General features: G+C 45.0%; 1 protein-coding gene and 1 long non-coding RNA gene across 3 annotated transcripts in view; one reads left to right on the top strand and one right to left on the bottom strand.

The window, feature by feature from the left end:
- Nucleotides 1–13,075, top strand: part of LOC310753249 — a 64,777-nt gene extending 51,702 nt beyond the window's left edge. Inside the window, exons 2-3 of the long non-coding RNA XR_014543301.1 lie at nucleotides 10,955–11,035; nucleotides 12,950–13,075. This is a non-coding gene — a long non-coding RNA (uncharacterized lncRNA). The remainder of the gene's footprint in view (nucleotides 1–10,954; nucleotides 11,036–12,949) is intronic.
- On the bottom strand, nucleotides 232–19,005 carry STC2 (stanniocalcin 2). 2 transcript variants are annotated; one of them, XM_083594168.1, is made up of 4 exons: nucleotides 18,345–19,005; nucleotides 12,963–13,105; nucleotides 9,842–10,053; nucleotides 232–4,998 (listed from the first exon to the last, which is right to left on the bottom strand). In XM_083594168.1, exons 1-4 carry the CDS (start codon nucleotides 18,862–18,864, stop codon nucleotides 4,605–4,607), a joined length of 1,269 nt encoding a protein of 422 aa, XP_083450294.1. In that variant the 5' UTR covers nucleotides 18,865–19,005; the 3' UTR covers nucleotides 232–4,604. The 2 variants fall into 2 exon arrangements, with proteins under 2 accessions (XP_083450294.1, XP_083450295.1); XM_083594169.1 differs by lacking the exon at nucleotides 18,345–19,005 and adding an exon at nucleotides 16,637–17,980.
- Between the last annotated feature and the right edge of the window lie 1,154 nt (nucleotides 19,006–20,159).

Genomic DNA, 20,159 nt, shown 5'->3' with positions numbered 1-20,159 from the left:
AGATTTGATATGTGCATTCCTGGCAAAATGTGTCCACATTTGAATACCCACCCTATCCACCCACCTGTTTTTATGGGGAAAGTACAACTTTATAAATGTCTGCAATTTTTAGGGAGCTTCCTCTTCCTCTTCTGTGGATTGAATTATTCCTTTTTCTTTCCATTTTAGCTAGATCTAGGCTCGCAGAAAATGTTATTGTGGAGTTGGTGCTACTCAATGGATTTCCCCCCCCCACAGCAGCCACATGACATTGTCCTCATCAAAAATACCATTCCACATGGCCCCATTTAATCAGGATTCTTTGACGGAGTCTGCCCCTTTTGGGATTGCTTGCTTGCTGGACTCAGCGCCTTTTGGGATTGCTAGCTTGCTTCCATAGAAGTTAGCCAAGAGTTAAAATATTCATAAAACCCAGGTTTCAAAGAGTTAGCCAGGGCTCTAATGGGGACACCTGTTTTCTTCTTAAATGATCTCAATGATCAACCCTATATTCACTGGTACTGGACCAAAAGAACTGAAAGATTTGTTGCCTTGCTGACATGGGATTTCAAAGGGATGAGCTTAACTTTTGCATACAGATCTCAAATCTAACTTTGCACTCTGCATGCTTCAAGTTCAGGTATACCCCATCACTGCTCATTTTCTCTAGACTTTTGGTTAGTTCTTTCACACTTCCAGACTAAGGTGTCTGTACTGAATGATTATTCGCTCCTTGCATATTTGTAACTTGGCTGTCTTAAGAGCAGCACACATATGCTCTGCTTTTATTTTCTGTGCAATAAACCAATCTTCTACTTCCTGGTGTGGCAAGTTCTTTATTAGGCATAAGGTTTAAAGGTTTACACACATTTTAAATGGATGCATGTCCTGACTCCACGCAAAAGGTTCCATTCCTCTCAAAAGTGCGCGTTGGATTGATACATGTGGTGGACACACATGTGGGTTCAGATATGCATCTTTTTAACAGTTTCTCATCATACAGGAGCTTTAGGCAGACAGAAGTGTAAATTGCTTTGGCTTGCTCCAGAGCCCAGCATATGAGGCAGCCTTGCATCTACTCTGGACTTAATGGGAGGGTCGCATTGATTCTGCTCTCCAGATTTGCGGGAGGGATCCCCGTGTTGTGCTAAGTGGATTCGTCAAACCTGTTTGAAGGGATAGTAGCTCTGTACTGAAATGAATGGAAACTGTAAAGCAGCAGTAATGGACGTTTTCCACCAGTCTGGCATGATTCAGCCAGTTAAGCACTTTTCAGTTCTGCTTTCCAAGGCTGAAATGACTGAGCTCCATGAGTTGTAGCCAACTAAGCCCAACACAGAGTAGACACACTGAAATTAATGAATTCAAGTTAGTTAAGCCCATTAGTTTCAATGAGTCCTCACTGTATATGACCAACATCGGATACAACCCAGCAAGATTATAAAGGCTGCAATCCAATGTCCATTTTCCTGGATGCAAGTCTTGTTGAATGCAAAGAGGACTCACCCACCCTTCTGCTTTTACATTTGCCCCGCCGCTTTCCCTGGGAAAACCTGCTCCTTACTGCTGAATCTGAGCAAATGTCAACCCACAAAAAAACCCCATTGACGTTTGCTCTAATTCAGCAAAAAGTGGGTTTTTCTGGAGGAAAGTGTTAGGACAAGCAGAAGTGTGGCCAATCCCTGTGATTTACTTCTGAGTAAACAGGCACAGAAGTATACAGCAGAACTGCTTAACATTAATTGCGCTGTGTCCATAATTTTAAAAGAACTTTTTGTTGTTGTCACAAGTTATGTGGGTTGAAATATTATTGGCTCCTTGAGCGGACAGCTGATAATTTGTTTATTTTCAAGAAGTAAGGCTATACAGATGTCTTGACAAAACTATCAGGTTAAATGCACTTGTTATCTGTTAGAAATGAAAGTTAACAATAAATAAGTGATTTATGCTGTCAATAACATTATGGAGTGTATAAAATTATATTTCCCTTGCTTTAAACAATAACAAAAATCTACTAGTGGCATTAATATATACAACACAGGTCCTGAAATATATTTAAATTACCTTAGCCAGCAGTGCTCAGATTTATTATTATTTTTAAATGGAGAAACTATAATAAATAGAAACGTTAAATATTTACAATAAAAGAAAATGTGGAATCAGTAGGTGAACACATACATCCAATTTTCATACAGAGGGGGAAAAAGGTATTATATCCACCTCCTCAAAAAACACCTGAATTTCCTTTGTGTAAGCTATAAGGGGAACATATATTTACTGAATGAAGATAAATTATATGCATGCTGAGGTGATCGGTTGACAGACATTCAGTGGTGTCTCTGTGTTTTGGTTCCCATAAGTAAATCTGACTTCCATAAGATCCAATTAATGACATGAAAATATAGGGGCTTGATTTTTTTTGGGTTGTACCTATGTAAGCTGATGGTATGGTGATCATTTCAAACAATTTTACATCAACAAGGGGACCTCATCTATATTGTTGCTTCAGTGGGACCTGGATTCACTGCTTGACACAATCACAAAAGTTGCCCTTGTTTGAAATAGTGTAATTAAAATTCCCTGGCTGCATGAACAATTCTATTGTTCCTCAAGGGAGGAGAGGCTTATACTATGTTGTTCCTGGTCCGAGTGAGGCTAGGTCCCACAGCCAGGGCTAACTTTGCATATGCAATGTGCATGAATGCACATGGCCATGACTGGGGAAGTCCCTGCACCTAGGAGATCGGTGTGCAGAAGAAGCCACTACACTGGGATTTCATTCTGATACTGCCTTCCCGCTGAGGGAACTGTTGCCAAAGCGTTCTGAAGCCACAGGAGCTATTAATGTAGTATTACCATCTCTGACCAAAACCTGCTTCATCGATTTAAGGACTACTGCAGTCCCTCCCATGCAATTTAGTGTCCTGAGTGATCTTAGTTAATGGTAGAAAGAGACTTATTTAGAAGTAAAGATGGAATAAAGCATATTAACTCTGGATAATAACAGAGATTGTAGCCCAAAACACACTTAGGAGAAGCAAGTTCCACTGAAATATATGGGAAGCTGCTTCCAAGAAAATGTGGCTGGGGCTGAGGTGTCAGGACGAGTTAAGCTTCCTGTAGTTAACCTGATTAAATCATTGCACAGTGCTGGGTTGCGCTTATTCTACATCACTATTTCTTTGGCAACACACACACACACACTCAACCTTAGAGCACAGGATTTCTATAGCTCAGCAAACATTGTGGTCCTGCTTTCAGGGAGAGAAGAACTTTTCATCCAGCCTCCGAAAAAAAGAGCTTCGTGTCTAAGCAAGTTGTAGCCCACCATATATACGCTGTACAGGAAACTTGTATCTCACATGAGGGCTGAGTTTCAGCGGTTGTAGGGTGAACCCCTAGAAGCCCCCCCCCAGGATGGAGGGTTACTTATCTGCTTTGGGGAGGAGGTGTGAGGACTCTGGCTGTGTCCCAAAGCCCTTCCACCACCTTCCCAAAGCATACCTCCTTCGGGCTCTCTGAAGGCTTGCCTGCCTTTGCAAAGGAGGCATGAGGGCTCTGACAGGGTCCTAGAGTCCTCACTCCTCCTTCCCGAAGCCTAGTAAGCACTTGCCCAGCTTTACGGAAGATGAAGGAGGGCTCTAGGACCCTGCCAGAGCCCTTATGCCCCGCCCACCCAGTTTGCAGGCACAGCGAGGGCTCTGGGGTGTTTCCCAAAGCCAGGTAAGTCTGTGATCGCAGCTTTGCTCAGTGTGTTTGTGCGTAAATAAATAAATTAAAAAAAGGAGAACGGGTTTCCCCTGCTCTCCATTTCTTTATTTATTTTCCCTCAGCCAGGCTCGTGCAAGTGAAATAATCATAAGATGCGAGTTACCGGTATTTGGGAAACCCACTGCAGTCAGAAGCCAGGTGGATTCTTTTATGATGTTTGGGGGGGGGGGGGAGAAAGAAGAAATTGGCATGATTTTGAGTTGGTTGAAAATGTCCTTGTCCAGAAACTGATTCCCTCACCAGCCTATTTCCTAAGGAAACTGGAACAAAAAGCAGAAGAGGTCAGCTAAGAGCCACCCAAACCAATGCAAGGGACACTTAAGGCAGGTGGTGTCACTTAGGCAGGATCAATGGCTCAGACAGACAATTTAGTTTGCAATTCCAAGGTCCCCTATGCAGAGCTCTGTATCTGAGTTTCTCTGCAGCTGATCTGGAGCCCTCATTGCCTCTAACTGAGTGGAGACTATAGATTATTTTCTGCCTTGAGACTCAATGTTGAACCTGGTCTACATGTTCACCAATTAAAATGTGGGCAAATCCCTTAACCACCACCCCAAACCTGCATCTAAAATCTCCCGTTTCCCCTCTTTTTTTTGAAGAGATGAAAGGATTTACATGAATACATTTTGTTGCACCTACACATTGAATTTGCTGGATACAATCAATAACCAATAGCTGTTGCTTTTCCTCTGTTACTTATAATACATACACTGTCACTGCCACATATCCCACAATGCCCTATGCCTGACACCACCCCTCTATATTGTACATATTTTGGAATGCCCCTAGATAAGAAGATGAACTCAATGGAGGAAGGTTCTGGTGCAGGGGGAAAGAAGAGCTACATCCTCCTTTCACCTCCGGATGTCAGAGAAGTCAGACAGTTCCTCTGCCTGTTCGACAATCCCGTGAGCCGCTTTGGGACTGTGGCTCCCAGCTTTAGTGCGGGTTTGGGCATTCCCAGGAAGCCGGCTACCTCTCTCCCCTCTGGTGTTTCGGGAGCTCTCTCTGGCGTCAGCTTCAGGGTGGACTATAATGTCCCCTTGACTAATAGAGGATCTGGGGACTTCATTTGGCTTCTTCTCTGGTTCAAGGGTGAAATCTCCATGTGGGACGGAGGTGCAGAAACTCAGGATAGAACACAGGCTGCCCCAGCTCTGTTCACACTGGGCCTGGACGCTCCGAGTGATGGCCTCTCTAACCTCCTCTCCACAAGTGAGCAAGGTGTTCACTAAATCAACATACGGCCTAGGAGAGAAAAAAATAAATCAGAAGAACGGAAGGTTACGGCGAAACGGCAGCTTGAGTAGTTCAATATACTTCAGGCCTGACTCCAAAAGACAAAGGCAGCTCAGCAGCTCCACAATGAATTGAGGTTTCCTACAACCCTGTTCTTCAGTCCCAGGACTTTCAGAACAGTTTCTAAAAAGTTTTTTAAAACAAGATTAACAATAGAAGTCAGGTTTAAAACAATCAAAAGTACAGCAACAACAAACCCTCAGTGTAAATCACAAAGACTTGGGCAGATCAAAAGGTGTTCACCTTGGCGCAGAGAGGTGATAAGATAGTGGTTTGGAAAATATTAGGCGAGCCTTCCTGGAGAGAAATATTCCCATTGCCAGAGCAGTGCTCCCAGTGGAATTTGGGTGGGTTCTGGTTGTTGGAAATGGTACAGGAACCAGTCCCCCCAATATTATGAGAATTGCATCAGTTATTGGAGCCATATTAGCCCTCTTCAGATGCTTCTCTCCCTGAAATTGAGATCACTTGGAGAGACAGAGTGGGGAGTGATGCTCACCCTGTGCCAGCCCCTGTCCCAATGTTAAGTGTGAATGTGTGGTGGTAAGTCTACCTAAATATGAGTAGGCAGCCACCATGAACTGGAATCCATTGAGGTACAAATTCAACAGGCTTCATGCATCCAGACCTTCCCTTGAGACAGTGGTGGGCTTGTGTCAGGTGTAATGGTGGGGCAAGCACGTGTGGCTTCAGAAAGGGCTCCTGTGTTAGGAGAACCATATCCGTTTATCGTATTGTTGCCAGGCAGCTCCAGTGTCTGTTACACATTATTTTATCTCTGAGAAGCTGGAGACTTCTTGTGAAGTGACTTCTTCCACAAAATGGCCGGTGCCTGGTTCAAACTCCTTCAAAGAGATTGATGAGGGGCAACACCCACCATCTCCTCTGGGTCATTACAGTGATGGAACACAGCCTGCCCCCATTCTACGTAATTGGCTGATTCTGGTAGAAGAGGGAAATATCCACTGCAATATCAGAATAAGGGATTGTGGGAAATGTTTATCCCAATGAAATTAATGAACATGACTACTGTCTCCCCCTTTCAACAAACACACCTACTTTTTACTCATGAGAGACCACTGAAGGATGGACAGAACACTAAATCTCTTCTTCGTCAGCCTCCTCACTAGTCTGGGTAAAATTCTTAGTTGCCAATGGCAATCAGAGGAGTGGTTAAGGCTGGGATAAACTGTACTATGCATTATGGAGTGGAATAATTCAATGTGGAACATAGTGCTTTGACTATTAAAGCTAATGACTGTTAAGTTGTTAGAAACCACAGCAGATGTTTCCTATGGATATGCTTAGATCAGATCTGAGAGGCAAGCCTATAGTCTTGACAAAATACCTTCAGGGGCAGAGAAGTAAGAGTGTTTCCCCCTAGCTGTTATTTTCAAGAATGACAGCTGGTATTAAACCCAGTTGGCAAACAAATAGTGCTTTTCCTTTACCATTTGTGTTATGAGAATGTGTATGTAGGTTTGTGGTTGCTCCCTTGTCTCCAATAGTATTATAACCACCACCAAAAATGGATATACTGTATTACTTGATCATCTAAACACCACTGGCATTTTTGTCAACAGTATTTTTTTAAATGCTGTAACATAATATCATACTGATTTATTCATAGCAGAAGACTTTTAGTTTCTAATGAGCTTAGCTGCATTCCACATCTGTCATACAGACAAGCCATAATATTCGATTTGAGGATCACAAGGAATTTTCTTTTTTGTTTTAAGTTGTGGCAACCAGTCACGTTGTTCTTGTTTTTACTGATTAGCTACCTCCTTTCATACTCAAATATCTATATGATTATTTCAGAATGTACAATTTAGATTTGGATTCTGAGCTTTCTTTGGGAACTCATTCATTAAAAAAGCTCCCAGTCCTCATCCTTAACAACCATTTAGGCTGCAGTCATATACTCATATGGAATAATTACTGCAGCCCTGGTCTCCTTTGGGAAGAAGGGTAGGATGGAACCTTACCAACCTTGCCACAGGGTGCAGCCACCCAGTTCTTTATCCATTTGTACCTCCTTTGACTATTACTGGCATGGGGTGTCATGCATGATCTTATCTGGTGCCCAAACAACCTGGCTGTAGACCACAGTATTGTGACTGTTAACATCAAGGTGTGCTAATGATTACATAGCAAAGAAAATTTGCAAGATTAGTTTAGAAATATCAAAGGTGTTTCTCATGATTGTGGTGCTGACAATTGACACAAAAGAACCTGTGAAATGTTTGACTATTCAACATTTGAAATTTTTATTCACAAAAATAAAAAATTTGAGGAGGTTGGCGTTTGATTCCACGGGAGTGAAGATATTAAGGGAGTTGATACTTTTCAGCCATTTCCAATAACAATTGGGGAGAAAAAGGCCCCCCATTTTGCATCAAGCTGTACATCACAATGTTCAGCATATTGTGCCTTATGCTAGGCTGAAGAAGAAGAAGAAGAGTTTGGATTTGATATCCCGCTTTATCACTACCCTAAGGAGTCTCAAAGCGGCTAACATTCTCCTTTCCCTTCCTCCCCCACAACAAACACTCTGTGAGGTGAGTAAGGCTGAGAGACTTCAGAGAAGTGTGACTAGTCCAAGGTCACCCAGCAGCTGCATGTGGAGGAGCGGAGACGCGAACCTGGTTCACCAGATTACGGGTCTACTGCTCTTAACCACTACGCTGGTGGTTCTCTTAAAAAAAGAAAGAATATAGTTTGAAAAACAATCATTTCTTTTCTCTTTACTTCTAGAAGTTCAAGTTTATTTTCACTGGACTATACTACTTCCACAACAGCTCCATTCCTGAACACTACAAAGGTCTCAATCCTGTACAGAATCCCAGAAGAATTAAAAGCAGGATTTTGGGGAGAGCTGTTCCTTCATAGTGAATTGCTGTAAACAGTAACTGCTGATTGTTACACTGAGCAACAAATGCTTCCACATTTTAGAGAAAAACAGCTGTCAAAGCTGCATTCTTTTTAAAAGCATATCCTGATCTGAATAAGAAGTTGAACTAACACTGATATATTCAACCTAAGACAGGTTTTAGAAGTCCCTTTGTTGCCATTCTTGAAGCGGGAGAAATGAGCTTTTAAGAGAAACGAGAAGTAAGTGGAGCGTTTGTACCTATATTTTGGCAAGTTAGATATTAACAGTACGGTCTTTGCCAACCATTCACCAAAAATTGGCCTCACTAGGATTCTGCAGGTGTAAAGTTAGAGTATGTTCTGAGGATTTGTGTGTTTGTGAAGCCTGACATTTCTCCTTATAATATATAAGCCAGTTATGTGAGGATACATTGCACCAACAAGAAGTATTGGGACAAATCTAATTAGGGTTCTTTTTGCATGCCAGCACCACCACTCCCTTTCATCTTTTAATTTTAAGAAGCAACGTATATAATTTTTTGAAGATACAAGCCTTGATTTCAATTAAAAGACTGAGCATGCCATTAATAATAGCCACGCATTCCTTCCCTGTTCCAAACTGGTTTTCCAGGCTGTGGTCCACACAGTACATGTGAGGTAATTGGACCACCTGCCATCTTTCCACACTTTTATACCTGTGTGAAGAAGGTGTTTAGAAATACGGTAGAGAGATCCAGAGTAACCAGAGTCATGTTTACAAAAAACAAACAAAGAACAACAATTACACCACAGATGCTATACCCCAGAATAAAATCTGTGACAGAAGCATTCACAGGATGTCTTTTGGGATAGTTCTCAAGAGGTATGTTTCTGATCTTGGGCACTTGAGGGAAAACCCCTAAGAGCAACTGAACAGAGTCAAGAAGCTTCCCTTTGTAAACTGCTTTGATTCCCCCCCCCAAATCAGGTGGTGTATACATTTTATGAAATAATAAATACATCTGAGGTCGCACAGACATTCTGTAGATGGTTAAGAAACCACAGCCCATATATTACAGCAGAATAGCCGCACCCAACCCCTCCAGATGCTTGGGACAACTTCCATCATCCCCAACCATTGGCTGTGCCAACTGGAGCTGAAGACAGTTGTACAAAATATCAGGAGGGCAGCTGAACTAAAAAACCAGAACACACTAAATTTAGTGTACCTAGTTCAAATGCAATGTATCAATCAGTCCCCAAGTACATCCAAGAAGATACAAGGGATAAATCTGGGAGTGGCAGCCTAGCAAGACAGTAGGAAATCCTTTTGCAATGCCATTGATTTCTTTCTGTTGACTAAGGGCTTATCCACATTAACCTTTAACGCTCCATGACTGAACGCTGTTTCGTTTCTGCCCCAGGCTTTCCCCAAGCAAAAACCTGCTCTTTAGCATTCAACTGGAGCAAACGTTCATTTGGGTTTGCTATGGATTGCTGTTTGCTGCGATTGAGCTTTAAAGAGCGGGTTTTTATGGGGAAAACTCTGGAGGGAAAAAAAAAAGGAGCTCAGACACAGAGCTTTAAAGAGCAGTCTGTGCCTTGAAACAGTGGAGGAATTAAGTGTGGATAAGCCCTCAGGCACCCAGTAGTGTGCTATCCTAATGTACCTGTTCGTTGCCCTCTCTCTCTCTCAAGGCTCAGTTGCATCACCAAAGCCTGCCAGTGGTTTGGAAATGGCCCCCGCGGCATTTCTTTTCCCGCTGGCTGTCCCTACACTCCGTCAGTAAAATTAGGGTATGTGCAATTCCGTGAGGACGCACAACAGCAGGCTTATCACGACTGGAGCGTCCCTGGAGCAACTGGTGATAACACAGAGTGGGCTCCCCATCTGAGCTGCCCTGCCACCTCCCACTGCAGTAGCCAAGCTCTGACTCACTCGTGCTGCAGCAGGTCTTTGAAGTGAATCATCTCCACAATGACCTGGACGTTCTCCTTAGCTGCCGAGCAGAGGTCGTGCTTCTGGTAGCATTCTCGCTGCAGCTGTAACACCATCTCCTTGATGGCAGGGCACTTGCGGCTGATGCAGCTGAACTTGTGCCGTAAGGCGTGAGCCTTGCACCGCAGAGCATCTTTAATGAAGGATTTTCCCTGAAGACAGACACACAAAAAAGCACACCAAGTCTTCATCTCCATGAAGCACCACTTACAGCTGAGTTGCCACCTCTTCTCTGGAAAGCCTTCAGAGTTACACGTCACAGATTATTAATCACATACAAAAAACCGCTAATGATATAAGGCCTTTCCTATAAAAAGTTGCGTTACATTTTTATAAATAGGCCTATGAATGTTCTGAGATCACAATACGCTAGAGCAGAAGGCTATTATGGGGGAAGACTCCCATAACCCAAGCATATTTCGTTTATTATTTATAAATCGGTGTCTATGAGATGGCACTAAACATATGTGGCAATAGATAGAAAAGGCCAAGTGTGGCTAAGCAATGTTTTCGAGTTGCAAGGGCATGGAGATGCAACACCCTACACAACCCTCTGCCCCTCCCCACAGCAAAGGTCAACGTGTCATTTTAGTCTTCAGAGACACAGCTTCTCCAGCATAGTCCTGTGTGTTTACTTGACTTCAGTAGTGCTTACTCTCAAGTAGGTATACAAAAGAACTGTGGCCTTACAGTGCCACCTATGCATGTCTACTCAGAACTAAGTCCCTTGAAACCAGTGGGATTTATTCACAGTTAAGTATCTGTAGGACTGCAGTCACAACCTGTCATTATCTATTATATACTTTAACAAAAGGCCCTTCGTCCTTCACCCTGCCTATCCGTGTCAGTCAAAAGAGACCTTCTGTTAGCGTGAAAAAATGCAGCATTCAGCATGTCACAATAGCATTATGGCATTAGTAGAAGCTGGAGGGCACACCTTCCACTCTGAAACTTCCAAAAAGGCCTAGTAAGCAGGGTTAGATTTTGAAGATAAAAAATGCCTCATACTATATGATCCCTTATCCTTATTCTGCCCTCTTTTTCTGCTATTAGGTTCGAAGTCCAGTCATGCTTCAATGGTGTTACAATTCTTTGGATAATTGGTCAGCAATTCTTCTCCTTGGTGAATGACAGGCAGCTGGCAATCCTCCTACATTCTTCCCATTCCTTAACGTTTCAGGTCATCCGAGCTGATGAGCATTTCATGTTCTGCACACCATATAGGGCAAACACTCTTTTAAAAATTTGACTCAAATTTTACCAATCATAGCAGTTGAGCGTGAGAACGCAAGTTCCTTTGTTTTGGCATTTTCTTCATCACAGAACAATGCCCCCCCATTAAAACGATGAGAGGGCATTTGAAGGGGGGGATGCTCTTTGCTGAGTAATGCACCAATATTCCATATATTATTTTCATTTTGTAATTGCTAAAGCTATACCTAGATGAAGTTTCAATACTTGAAGCAATTCAACATAATCTAATTCAACCTGCATGGGCATCAAGGGGGCTGGAGAATGTGGAGAATTATATGGAGAATTATGGCAATGGACCATAATGGGAATCCTATTGTACAAAATGTGTCAAGTATTGTAATATAAAATGAGCATTTCGTTTTCCGTTTTTTAAAAAAAAAAATTAAGGGAAAGGTTTTCAAAAGTGTCTCAATATTAGAAAATAGGTGATAGATTCCTATTCATTTGAAAGGAAGCAGTCATCCTTACATGTCTGAAGAAGCAGCTTAAACATTTCTAGAAAGATTTGTTTTCAAGTCCAAAGTGAGGAGTAGCCTTGTAGCTGAGCTGCACAGAACACCTTTGTCTGCAAGACAGCTCTCCTCCCTATCCACGCTAAGAGCCGCTAGCTAGGGGTTGAAATCTTTACACATAAATATATGTGTGTGTGTTCTGTAAACTGCCTAGTCAAGCCAAATGCCACTGACCCATCGTAATGTGCTCCTTCCCTCTTTCACTGAAATTGGAGAGCAGCTGTACAAGACATAATAACAGGATGCTTCAACGATGTACAAATGGTTTGGAGAGAAGAGGTCCCAAACCCAGGCAAAGCAGCTGCAGACATCCCCAAACGAATAAACCGTAAGACAAAAAAGCAGGCACCCCCTGAAAAAACAAGGCAATGGAACAAGCCAACTCCCCACTCAGTTTAAAAAACAAGGTGCCCATGGTTGCCATGTTGGGAACCCAGGCACTAAAAGAATGACAAATGGAGTTATTTAATTATTGACTCTGCAGGAGGTTCTGCTTGCCTCAAGTACCAAACTGTTTTGAACTAGGGCTGTTCACTAGCCATACTTAGGATTGTGAGGTCTGCAGATCCAGGCTGCGATTAAAATAAATTCTGTGTGTAAGGAAGAGCCATGCATGAAGCTAGAAGGATATTTAGATGCTGTGTCATAACAATCTCCACTATTTGAGGGACAACCCCTTTAAAAAAGTGGCTTAACTTTTTGTCAATGGGAAATGTTATTCTATATGGGCGTATCAGTGCAGTCTTTGGTTCCTGGGCTCAGGAAGCAATTGGTAATGGAAGTATGTTGAAGGATGCTAGGTCCTCGAACCTCAAGTCAAGAACATTACAGAGCAAGTTAATGTCTGAGTGAAGTGCCACCAAATTCAATGAAGTCTACTCCTAAGCAAGTGGGTTTGGGAATACACACCCATTGCATTAAATGAAGATGACTTCTGAGCCACTGCACAGTCTGTAATACAAGCTGTCTTTTCAAACAAGTGCCCCCATACTGTTTCACCTAGCATGCTGTGGAATCTCCATATGGTGTTTTTCTTCAGCTGGTGGGACTTGAAGTGGACATGCAGTACATATATTGGGCTACTAAGAAGGAGTGACAAGTGTGTGTGTGAAGGCAAGATGTAAGTTTAATAAGAGACTTTATGAATGAACCTTCTGTGTTATGAACATCCCCTATTCCAAAGGTGTTTCAGACTTGTTCATTTTTGCTGAAAGCAGAAAATATGATGAGAAAACAGAACAAAACAAAATCTAACAAAACTCTGCACTGTTTATTTCTGCAGCATTTATGCTTACCTGAGCATCAAATTTTCCAGCATTGTGGAGGAACGTCATGCAGATCTCATGTAAGCCTCGGATCTCACAGGAGTTGTTTTCAAAGCACTCAAATACACTGCACCCCACATCACCAGCATTGACCAGACAGTGCTGGATTTCAGCTGAAAATGAACATCCATCACAATGCATGTTTAAAACTGGAAAATATACTAGAAAGTGGAAGTTTTGTTTTGCTAACAGTATCATCATTTCAAGAAAAAGGGGAGAAAGTGCATGAGACACACATTAACTGTCCTTGCCTTCCACAGAAATTAAGAGACAAGCATTTAGTTACAGAAATGCAAAGTCAGTGTTTGGTGTTCCCATTCCACTCAGAGCCATTGTCTCATGTGGCAAATCTGATCCAAAGAGCTCTTAAAGCAATATTCGCAACAAGGTTTCCAAGATTCTTGCACCTGAAGATACTGAGAAAGTGGGGGGGGGGGCACTAGGTGGCGCATCGGAAGATGGCTGACAATAACATCTCTCCGACCCACACGAGGTAATTTGGAGGCTGTGATGGGGGTAATTAGCCTCCTTAACCCCCCCAGGATTGTGGGGGGGACGGCCCTTGCCTGCTGTGCCCTATACCACCCCCGAATTTGTGGGGGTGGGGGCACTAGGCACAAAGCCCTCCTGTGGGATTCCGGCACTCCTGGACGCTGTCCCTGATTCACGCCGCTAGTTGCAAGCATCTTCAAAAGAAACAATTTGGACGAGATAAATTGCACATGCTTCAAGGAAAAAGGGGAGTAAAGACTGCTGACAAAAGAGATCTCTGATAACAAGACAAGAATAAAATATGAGAAGATACGTCAAGATACGGTATGACAAATGACTGAGGGGGGAGGGAGGAAAAAACCTGCCTTCCTTTTTCTTATGTGATTTAACAAGAATCCCCTCCCCTAATGAGTCAGAAACTAAGGACTTAAGCTGTGGATTTAAGGCTGTGTGGAGATAAACTTTCGAACCAAAGCAATGTTTCAAGATGAAGCTGGAAAGCTAAGAGTTTTGGAATGACGCAGTTAAAAATGCCGTCGCCATTTTGGGAGGCATTGTTGGAGCTCTTGGGTCTGGGAGGAGAAAGAGAGAAATAGAGTTGTTTACATATCGTGGATCAACTCCTCGGTGGGACTTAAGAGCGACAAATGCCAAATTCATGATGGAAAGAGCGATGCTATCTACGAAGGAGATATATGGAAACCATCTGGACTTAGTGGAGGAACGGGAAATCCACACAGGATTATTATTTTGCTTATCGGCTTAAGGAGACTAACAGAAGAGATCGTAAAGGAAAAATAGAAATTATATGAACAAGATATGATGTGGAAACACCAAGATAAGACTGGATAGAATTATGAACTTTGTCTGGACTGACTGGGACTGATTTGGACATTAACGCAGTAATAAGAAGATGATTTGAATCCCCCTTTGGATCTTGAAGTATGGGTTCCCCCAACAAAATTTAAAAATTTGGCTTTGTAATTTGGAATTATGTGATGTGATTTAATTTGATGTGATTGGCCAGTTAATAAAAATTATTTTTTTTTAAAAAAAGAAGATACTGAGAAAGTGAATTGTCAAGATTTTCTAATCTGAACAAGTGCCTTGATGATTGGTTTACGGTTGGGCCCATCTCCCCCAGATTACTGAAGTCAATTACAAAACTCCTAATATAGCTACAGGAAGAAAGAGACTTTTTGCTACAAGCTTTTGCTGCACTACCATTTACCATCCCCCAATATTCATTACACATTTGCAATTCAGTTGTGCACATGTTTACTTGGAAGTAAATACTGTACTACTGTGTTAAATGGGGCAAGTATATGTTCCAGTGAAACCGAATTCAGCTACCATAGGACAATGTTCACATGCATGCATGCAACAGTAAAACCAGCCAGCTTCTCCTTCCATGATTTGTGCAGATTTTTTAAACATTGCCAGTAAACTTCAAATACTGATAGTGTGTTAATGTGTACTGACGCAGCTGCTGAGAAGTCTAAAAAATTCAAGTCAAATAGCACTGTGACATTTTAAGCAAAAGGGGAACGTTTTGAGTGCCATATAGATAGCCATTGCCCTAGTACACATTTATGTATCACTCTCTGCAAGCTATTTCCAGCCTTTCTCATCTAACCCTGGCAGATCAAGGCACGGATCCTTTGATTTTCATTTTATATTGCATACACCGCTTCCAGGTTTTCTCCAATGATGAAGCAGTTTATAAAAAATATAATTAAAATACATACATGAAAGAAAATGGGCGTTCCTTAAAAGGGCACACAGAAGCCAAGCTAAGAGAGGGATCCTAGTTAAGCAAAATAAATAACAAGCAGGTAGGAATTCCTCCTTTTTTAAAACACTGATTGGACAAAGGGCCAGAAGACCCAGAGCAGGATTTTGCAGCTATATCGCCTATATTTCCTTCTCAAGGAAGCCTCACTGTATTGAATTCTAGAGACACAGGAGAAGCTGTGCATAGCAGATGGGGAAAAGGGGCTCTTTGTCCAACATTGTGTAAGTATGCAGCTTGGGTGTGTGTGTCTCTCTCTGTGTGTAGGTGTTCCAGGAGGCCAGCTGTAGTGCTTGTGTTGGGTAGGATGCAAATGCGGTTCCAATCACACGTCCTGGCCTCAGTCAGTGTGCAGAGAATTGCACAGAACTGTAAGATTCACATGTGGCACTTGGGCATTCCTGCATGTGTGTGTTTTAATCAAAGCTTTGCAGCAGCAAATTCCACTACAGTTAAACCTGGGGAGAACTGGAGGGTGTGTGTGCTGCTTCCCTCTGTTTCTTTCAATTCAGGCCTGGCAGGTTTCCTCCAAGGAAACTGCACTGCATTGTGACTTATGCGACCAGTATGCATTAAAAAGATCACGCGCAACCCCCCCCCCCCACAATAGAGGGAAGACGGAAAAGGAGAGGAAACCCCCTGTGGTGAATTGCATCACTGCACGCCTCTCCTGGCAGGAAAAAAAAAAAAATAGAGAGAAAGACTCAGCAGTTCTACTTAGGTCTGCACGTTCCAAGTGCTCTTTTTCTTTCTCAATCGGCTCCTAAACCTGCGCTCAGAAAGCATCCTTTGTACCAGCAAGGCGGTTTTTTGTACTGTGTTTCCTACCCGCCTCCCCTTTAAGACTTTTGCCTCCGGAATTTTGCTGAAAATTAAAGGATGAGAGAGAGCTGACCAGTATGGAACGTGCAAAGACACGCAAAGGACTAGTCATTAAAATCTTTTTATAGCAAAAGGGGAAAAAAGGAGTGAGCAAGCGAGAGTGAGAGAGCGAGCAAGCACGTATTCTCCTCGGCTTATAATTATTACCTGGTCTAACTTTCACTCTGGTCCTCCCCGTCTTCTGTCTGCGATGAGCTCCTTTTGCCTTACTTAGATGGCAGCACAGCTCGGCGGTCTGCAGTTCCAACAGGGGAACAAGCACGTGCGCTTCCAAACTACAGGAAGCATTCTTATTTTCTAAAAAAACCGATTTCTGCTCCCTCCCTGCGATGCCGTGCCTCTTTTGAGCCTTCCACGCTGCACAGGAACGCAACACCCAGAGAGCCAATTCCCCGAACTTAAAATGCCGGTTTGCTCCCCTTCCGAGTTTAGACTCACATGCCGATACGGTTTGATGATATTGGAAAGCCCAACATACCTGTGTTTTGCAAAGACAGGCGCCCTTTTTGCTGAGGCGCTCTGTTATCTTGGGCACCATCCGGAGGGTTGGTGGCTTCCGTGCCTACCACTGGATCCAAGCTTGCAAAGACCAAAGCCAGGGTCACCAATTTCCCTAACCACTCTGCAGCATGCATGGCCCCGATGTCTACGCCAACAGCACTGACCGGAGGAGAGCTCGCCCTCTGTCACACACACACTTCTTTGCAAGGAAAAAAAGTGTGCGCGCAGCGTGGGGTGATCAAGACGAGAGATCCCGGATCTTTCCCAAGCCTCGCTCGGAGCGTGCGATCGGCGCTGGTACAAGTGCGAGAAGTGGCCAGGAAAGGGAACGGATGGTGCCTCAAATATCCCTCAAAGCTCCGGTGTCACTTGAATGAAGGAGTCGAGCAGATGTTGTCCACCCAGCCGACCAACCAGAGCCTCTCTTTCACTCTGACACCACGCTCGGGGGGCGTGGCCTGCGCTCAACTACTACACACTCCAGCGAGCAACTCCGGAGATCTCGGGACGGGAAAGTCGCTGCAAAGTGCAGCAGGTTGCAAAAGCATGCACCGGCGAGCGTGGTCCAGCGAGTGGATCGCGCTTCCGCCTTCCTGCGCCTTGCAGCGTCCTCACATTCCCAATGCGGAGCGCTTATATGCTCGGTCGTTAGGAAGTCGATTAAAGGGGGGGAAGGCGACGCTAAGAAACAAAAGCGTGGCTCTGCAAGGGCGGTCGCTTGCAAGCAGCAGCGGCGGCGGGAAAAGGGAAGGTCTTGCTGGCGATGCGGACGGTGGTGCTTGCAAGACTCGCGCTGCTAACTAGGGGGTGGGGAGTGGTTCCATGAGTAGTTTGGAAACGGGGCCAGGTCGTTTCCGTGATGAATTTAGCGATACCTTTTGCTAAGCACCAGCAAGACTCGCTGCCTGCCTGCCTGCCGGGCACCGTGCAAGCGCGTCTACGGTATGTATGGCACACGCGGCAACCGAGCGAAGCCAGCGAGTGGCCTGCGAAGATCGGATTTCGAGCAGGCGATCTAGACGGAGCCATGTGCTTTTGCAGCCAGGGGAGCCCAGGGCGTCGCCAATCTACACGTGTTCCTTCGGGAGCGGGTGGGGGGCGGCGGCGGCGGGCACGGCAGGGAGCTTATCTGATATCCGGTGTAGCACCTGAACCCGAACAAAAGGACACTTTCACCTTTTGGATCGAAGAATCCCCGTTCACGCTGCGGTTAACATTTGCATTTTAGAGCAGTACTTTATTAATCTTGGCTCGTTTTCTTCATACATGTCACACGGAGCGAGCAGTTTATAATGGTGGGGTGGGGAACCCGCACTGCCCTCTCTCCCCATTAAAAAAATAACACCTGATACATAGATTTGGACCCTAATGCAAAGTGGAGGTGGGGGGATTCAAATGGCAAGCTTGGTTTTATTGTACCCCCCCCTACGGAACCGTCTCCATCCTCAACCTTAGCGCACGCCTCCCCTTTCGCCCAGATTTTTGGGGATATTTTGGGGGGTGGGGGAAGAAGCGGCGATCCTTTTCTTGTGTAACCCCACCGCAGTCGTTGCATCATCTGGTTGCTGTGCCTCAACCCTCATCCACAGCCCGATCCTCCCGCATTCCTTCCCATCCGCATTGAGAGGCGCGGATTCTGGGGCAAGGCAGCCCGCCCTCCCCGGTGGCGCGTTCGGGATTCCCACCTAAAGCCTTCCGGCAGCAGCTGCTTTCCTTAAGGAAGGCGATGGAAGCCTTCAGCAGGTGACGATGGGGTGTGTGTGCCAGGGATCGGGGTGGCTCCTCTTCCTTCCTTCCTCCTTCCCACCCCCCCCACGCCCTTCTGCAGCAATCGCTTTCAGAGGTTTCATCAGGCAGACGCCGCCAACCTCCTGCAACTTCTCCCCTCCGGCCTTCCAGTGGAGGAGAGCGGCGCGGAGTGCCCGGGTTCTGTCTGGCTGCTGTAATGCAGGCAGCAGCAGCCGAGGGGGCGGGCAGGCAGGCGGGCGGGCCCTTCGGACTCTCTTCGCCACGGACAGCCGGCTTGCCGGAGGAGGGGCGCGGCGAGGAATGTCTCCAGCTGTTGCTGCTGCTGCTGCGATCCCCTTGCTCCCAGCTGTCAAAATGCACTTGAGAAAATCCACTCTCACCTCCTGAAGTGGAGGGGAGCCCCTGGGAGGAAGACGTGACACTCCACAGCACAGCCATGGAGGACCCTTCCCTCATCTCCGCTCCGGCGCACACACCGCCCCCCCTCCCAGCCCCGGCGCGCGCCTTTCAGCTCCTCTTCCACAAACCTCTCTGCCTTTCCGTACAAAGCATCGGGGGTGTCGTCGAAGTGTCTTTGTTAAGGTTTCTGGAGGCTAAACTGGTGGAGGAATAAGAAGGGTAAGGGAAAATTCAGGGACATTCACGAAGGAGGTGTAGGGAATGTACGGTATTTATTAAGAACCTTATAGCGAACGAATTCTCCAAATGTGGATCTTTCTTTATTTGTCAAGACTTAGGCTGCCCCACCTTTTCTCCAAAGAGCTCAAGGTGGCAAGATACACTCCCCGCCCCCTTTTAACCTCACAACAACCTTGTGAGGTAGGTTAGGCTGAGAGATAGCAACTGGCCCAAGGTCATCCAGCAGGACAGAGTCCTTTTCTAAATGCTCACAGACCCACTATTGAATTACCTGTTCTAGGACCTTTCCTGGTATTGGTCAATCATTACCTGGTTCTTCTTTCCCCCCTTTTGGAAGATGGGGACAACATTTGCTCACCTGCAGTCTCTAGGGACCTCACTTGTTCTCCAAGAATTCTCAAAGATTATAGACAGAGGCTCTGAAATCACATCTGCAAGTTCCTTTGGTACCCTTACCCTTGGGTGCACCTCATCAGGCCCTGGAGATCTGAATTCATTTAAAGTAGTTAGGTGTTCCCTTATCACCTCCTTTCTTATATTGGGCTGCAGCTCCCTCCTTACATCATTTATTCTGTCATCACCAGGTTGGGCATTGCTTTCCTTTGGGGTGAAGACATGTACCCCCCATACATAAAGGCAAAGGGAGCCCTGACCATTAGGTCTAGTTGCGGACAACTCGGGTTGCGGCGCTCATCTCGCTTTATTGGCCGAGGGAACCGGCGTACAGCTTCTGGGGTCATGTGGCCAGCATGACTAAGCCGCTTCTGGCAAACCAGAGCAGCACACGGAAACGCCGTTTACCTTCCTGCCGGAGCGGTACCTATTTATCTACTTGCACTTTGACGTGCTTTCGAACTGCTAGGTTGGCAGGAGCAGGGAACAGGAGCTCACCCTGTCACGGGGATTCGAACCACCGACCTTCTGATTGGCAAGCCCTAGGCTCTGTGGTTTAACCCACAGCACCACCCACTCCCCCCCACCCACCTATATTCTCATACTTCAGGGTACTCTAGGTACCATGAGGTGTTGAGCGCCAATGGCACCAGCTTCCCTTGCCCCTCATCAGGAAAGGTTAGGCAAGGGGCAAAGCAAGAGCTGCTACAGTGAGGGAG

This window comes from Podarcis filfolensis (assembly GCF_964270895.1).
Source record: "Podarcis filfolensis genome assembly, chromosome: 2".
NCBI lineage: Eukaryota > Metazoa > Chordata > Lepidosauria > Squamata > Lacertidae > Podarcis > Podarcis filfolensis.
Note: the sequence above shows the minus strand (reverse complement) of the source record. Positions and strands in the feature narration are given on the sequence as shown.

What these genes read in the sequence shown, in the direction of transcription:
- STC2 (XM_083594168.1), bottom strand. Translation starts at nt 18,864, where the DNA reads ATGAGGGAAGGGTCCTCCATGGCTGTGCTGTGGAGTGTCACGTCTTCC. An exon ending in CTGCTGCCGGAAGGCTTTAG is followed by an intron (nt 13,106 to 18,344) that starts GTGGGAATCCCG and finishes GTTCATTTTCAG; the next exon opens with CTGAAATCCAGCACTGTCTG. An exon ending in CTGGAAAATTTGATGCTCAG is followed by an intron (nt 10,054 to 12,962) that starts GTAAGCATAAAT and finishes GTCTGTCTTCAG; the next exon opens with GGAAAATCCTTCATTAAAGA.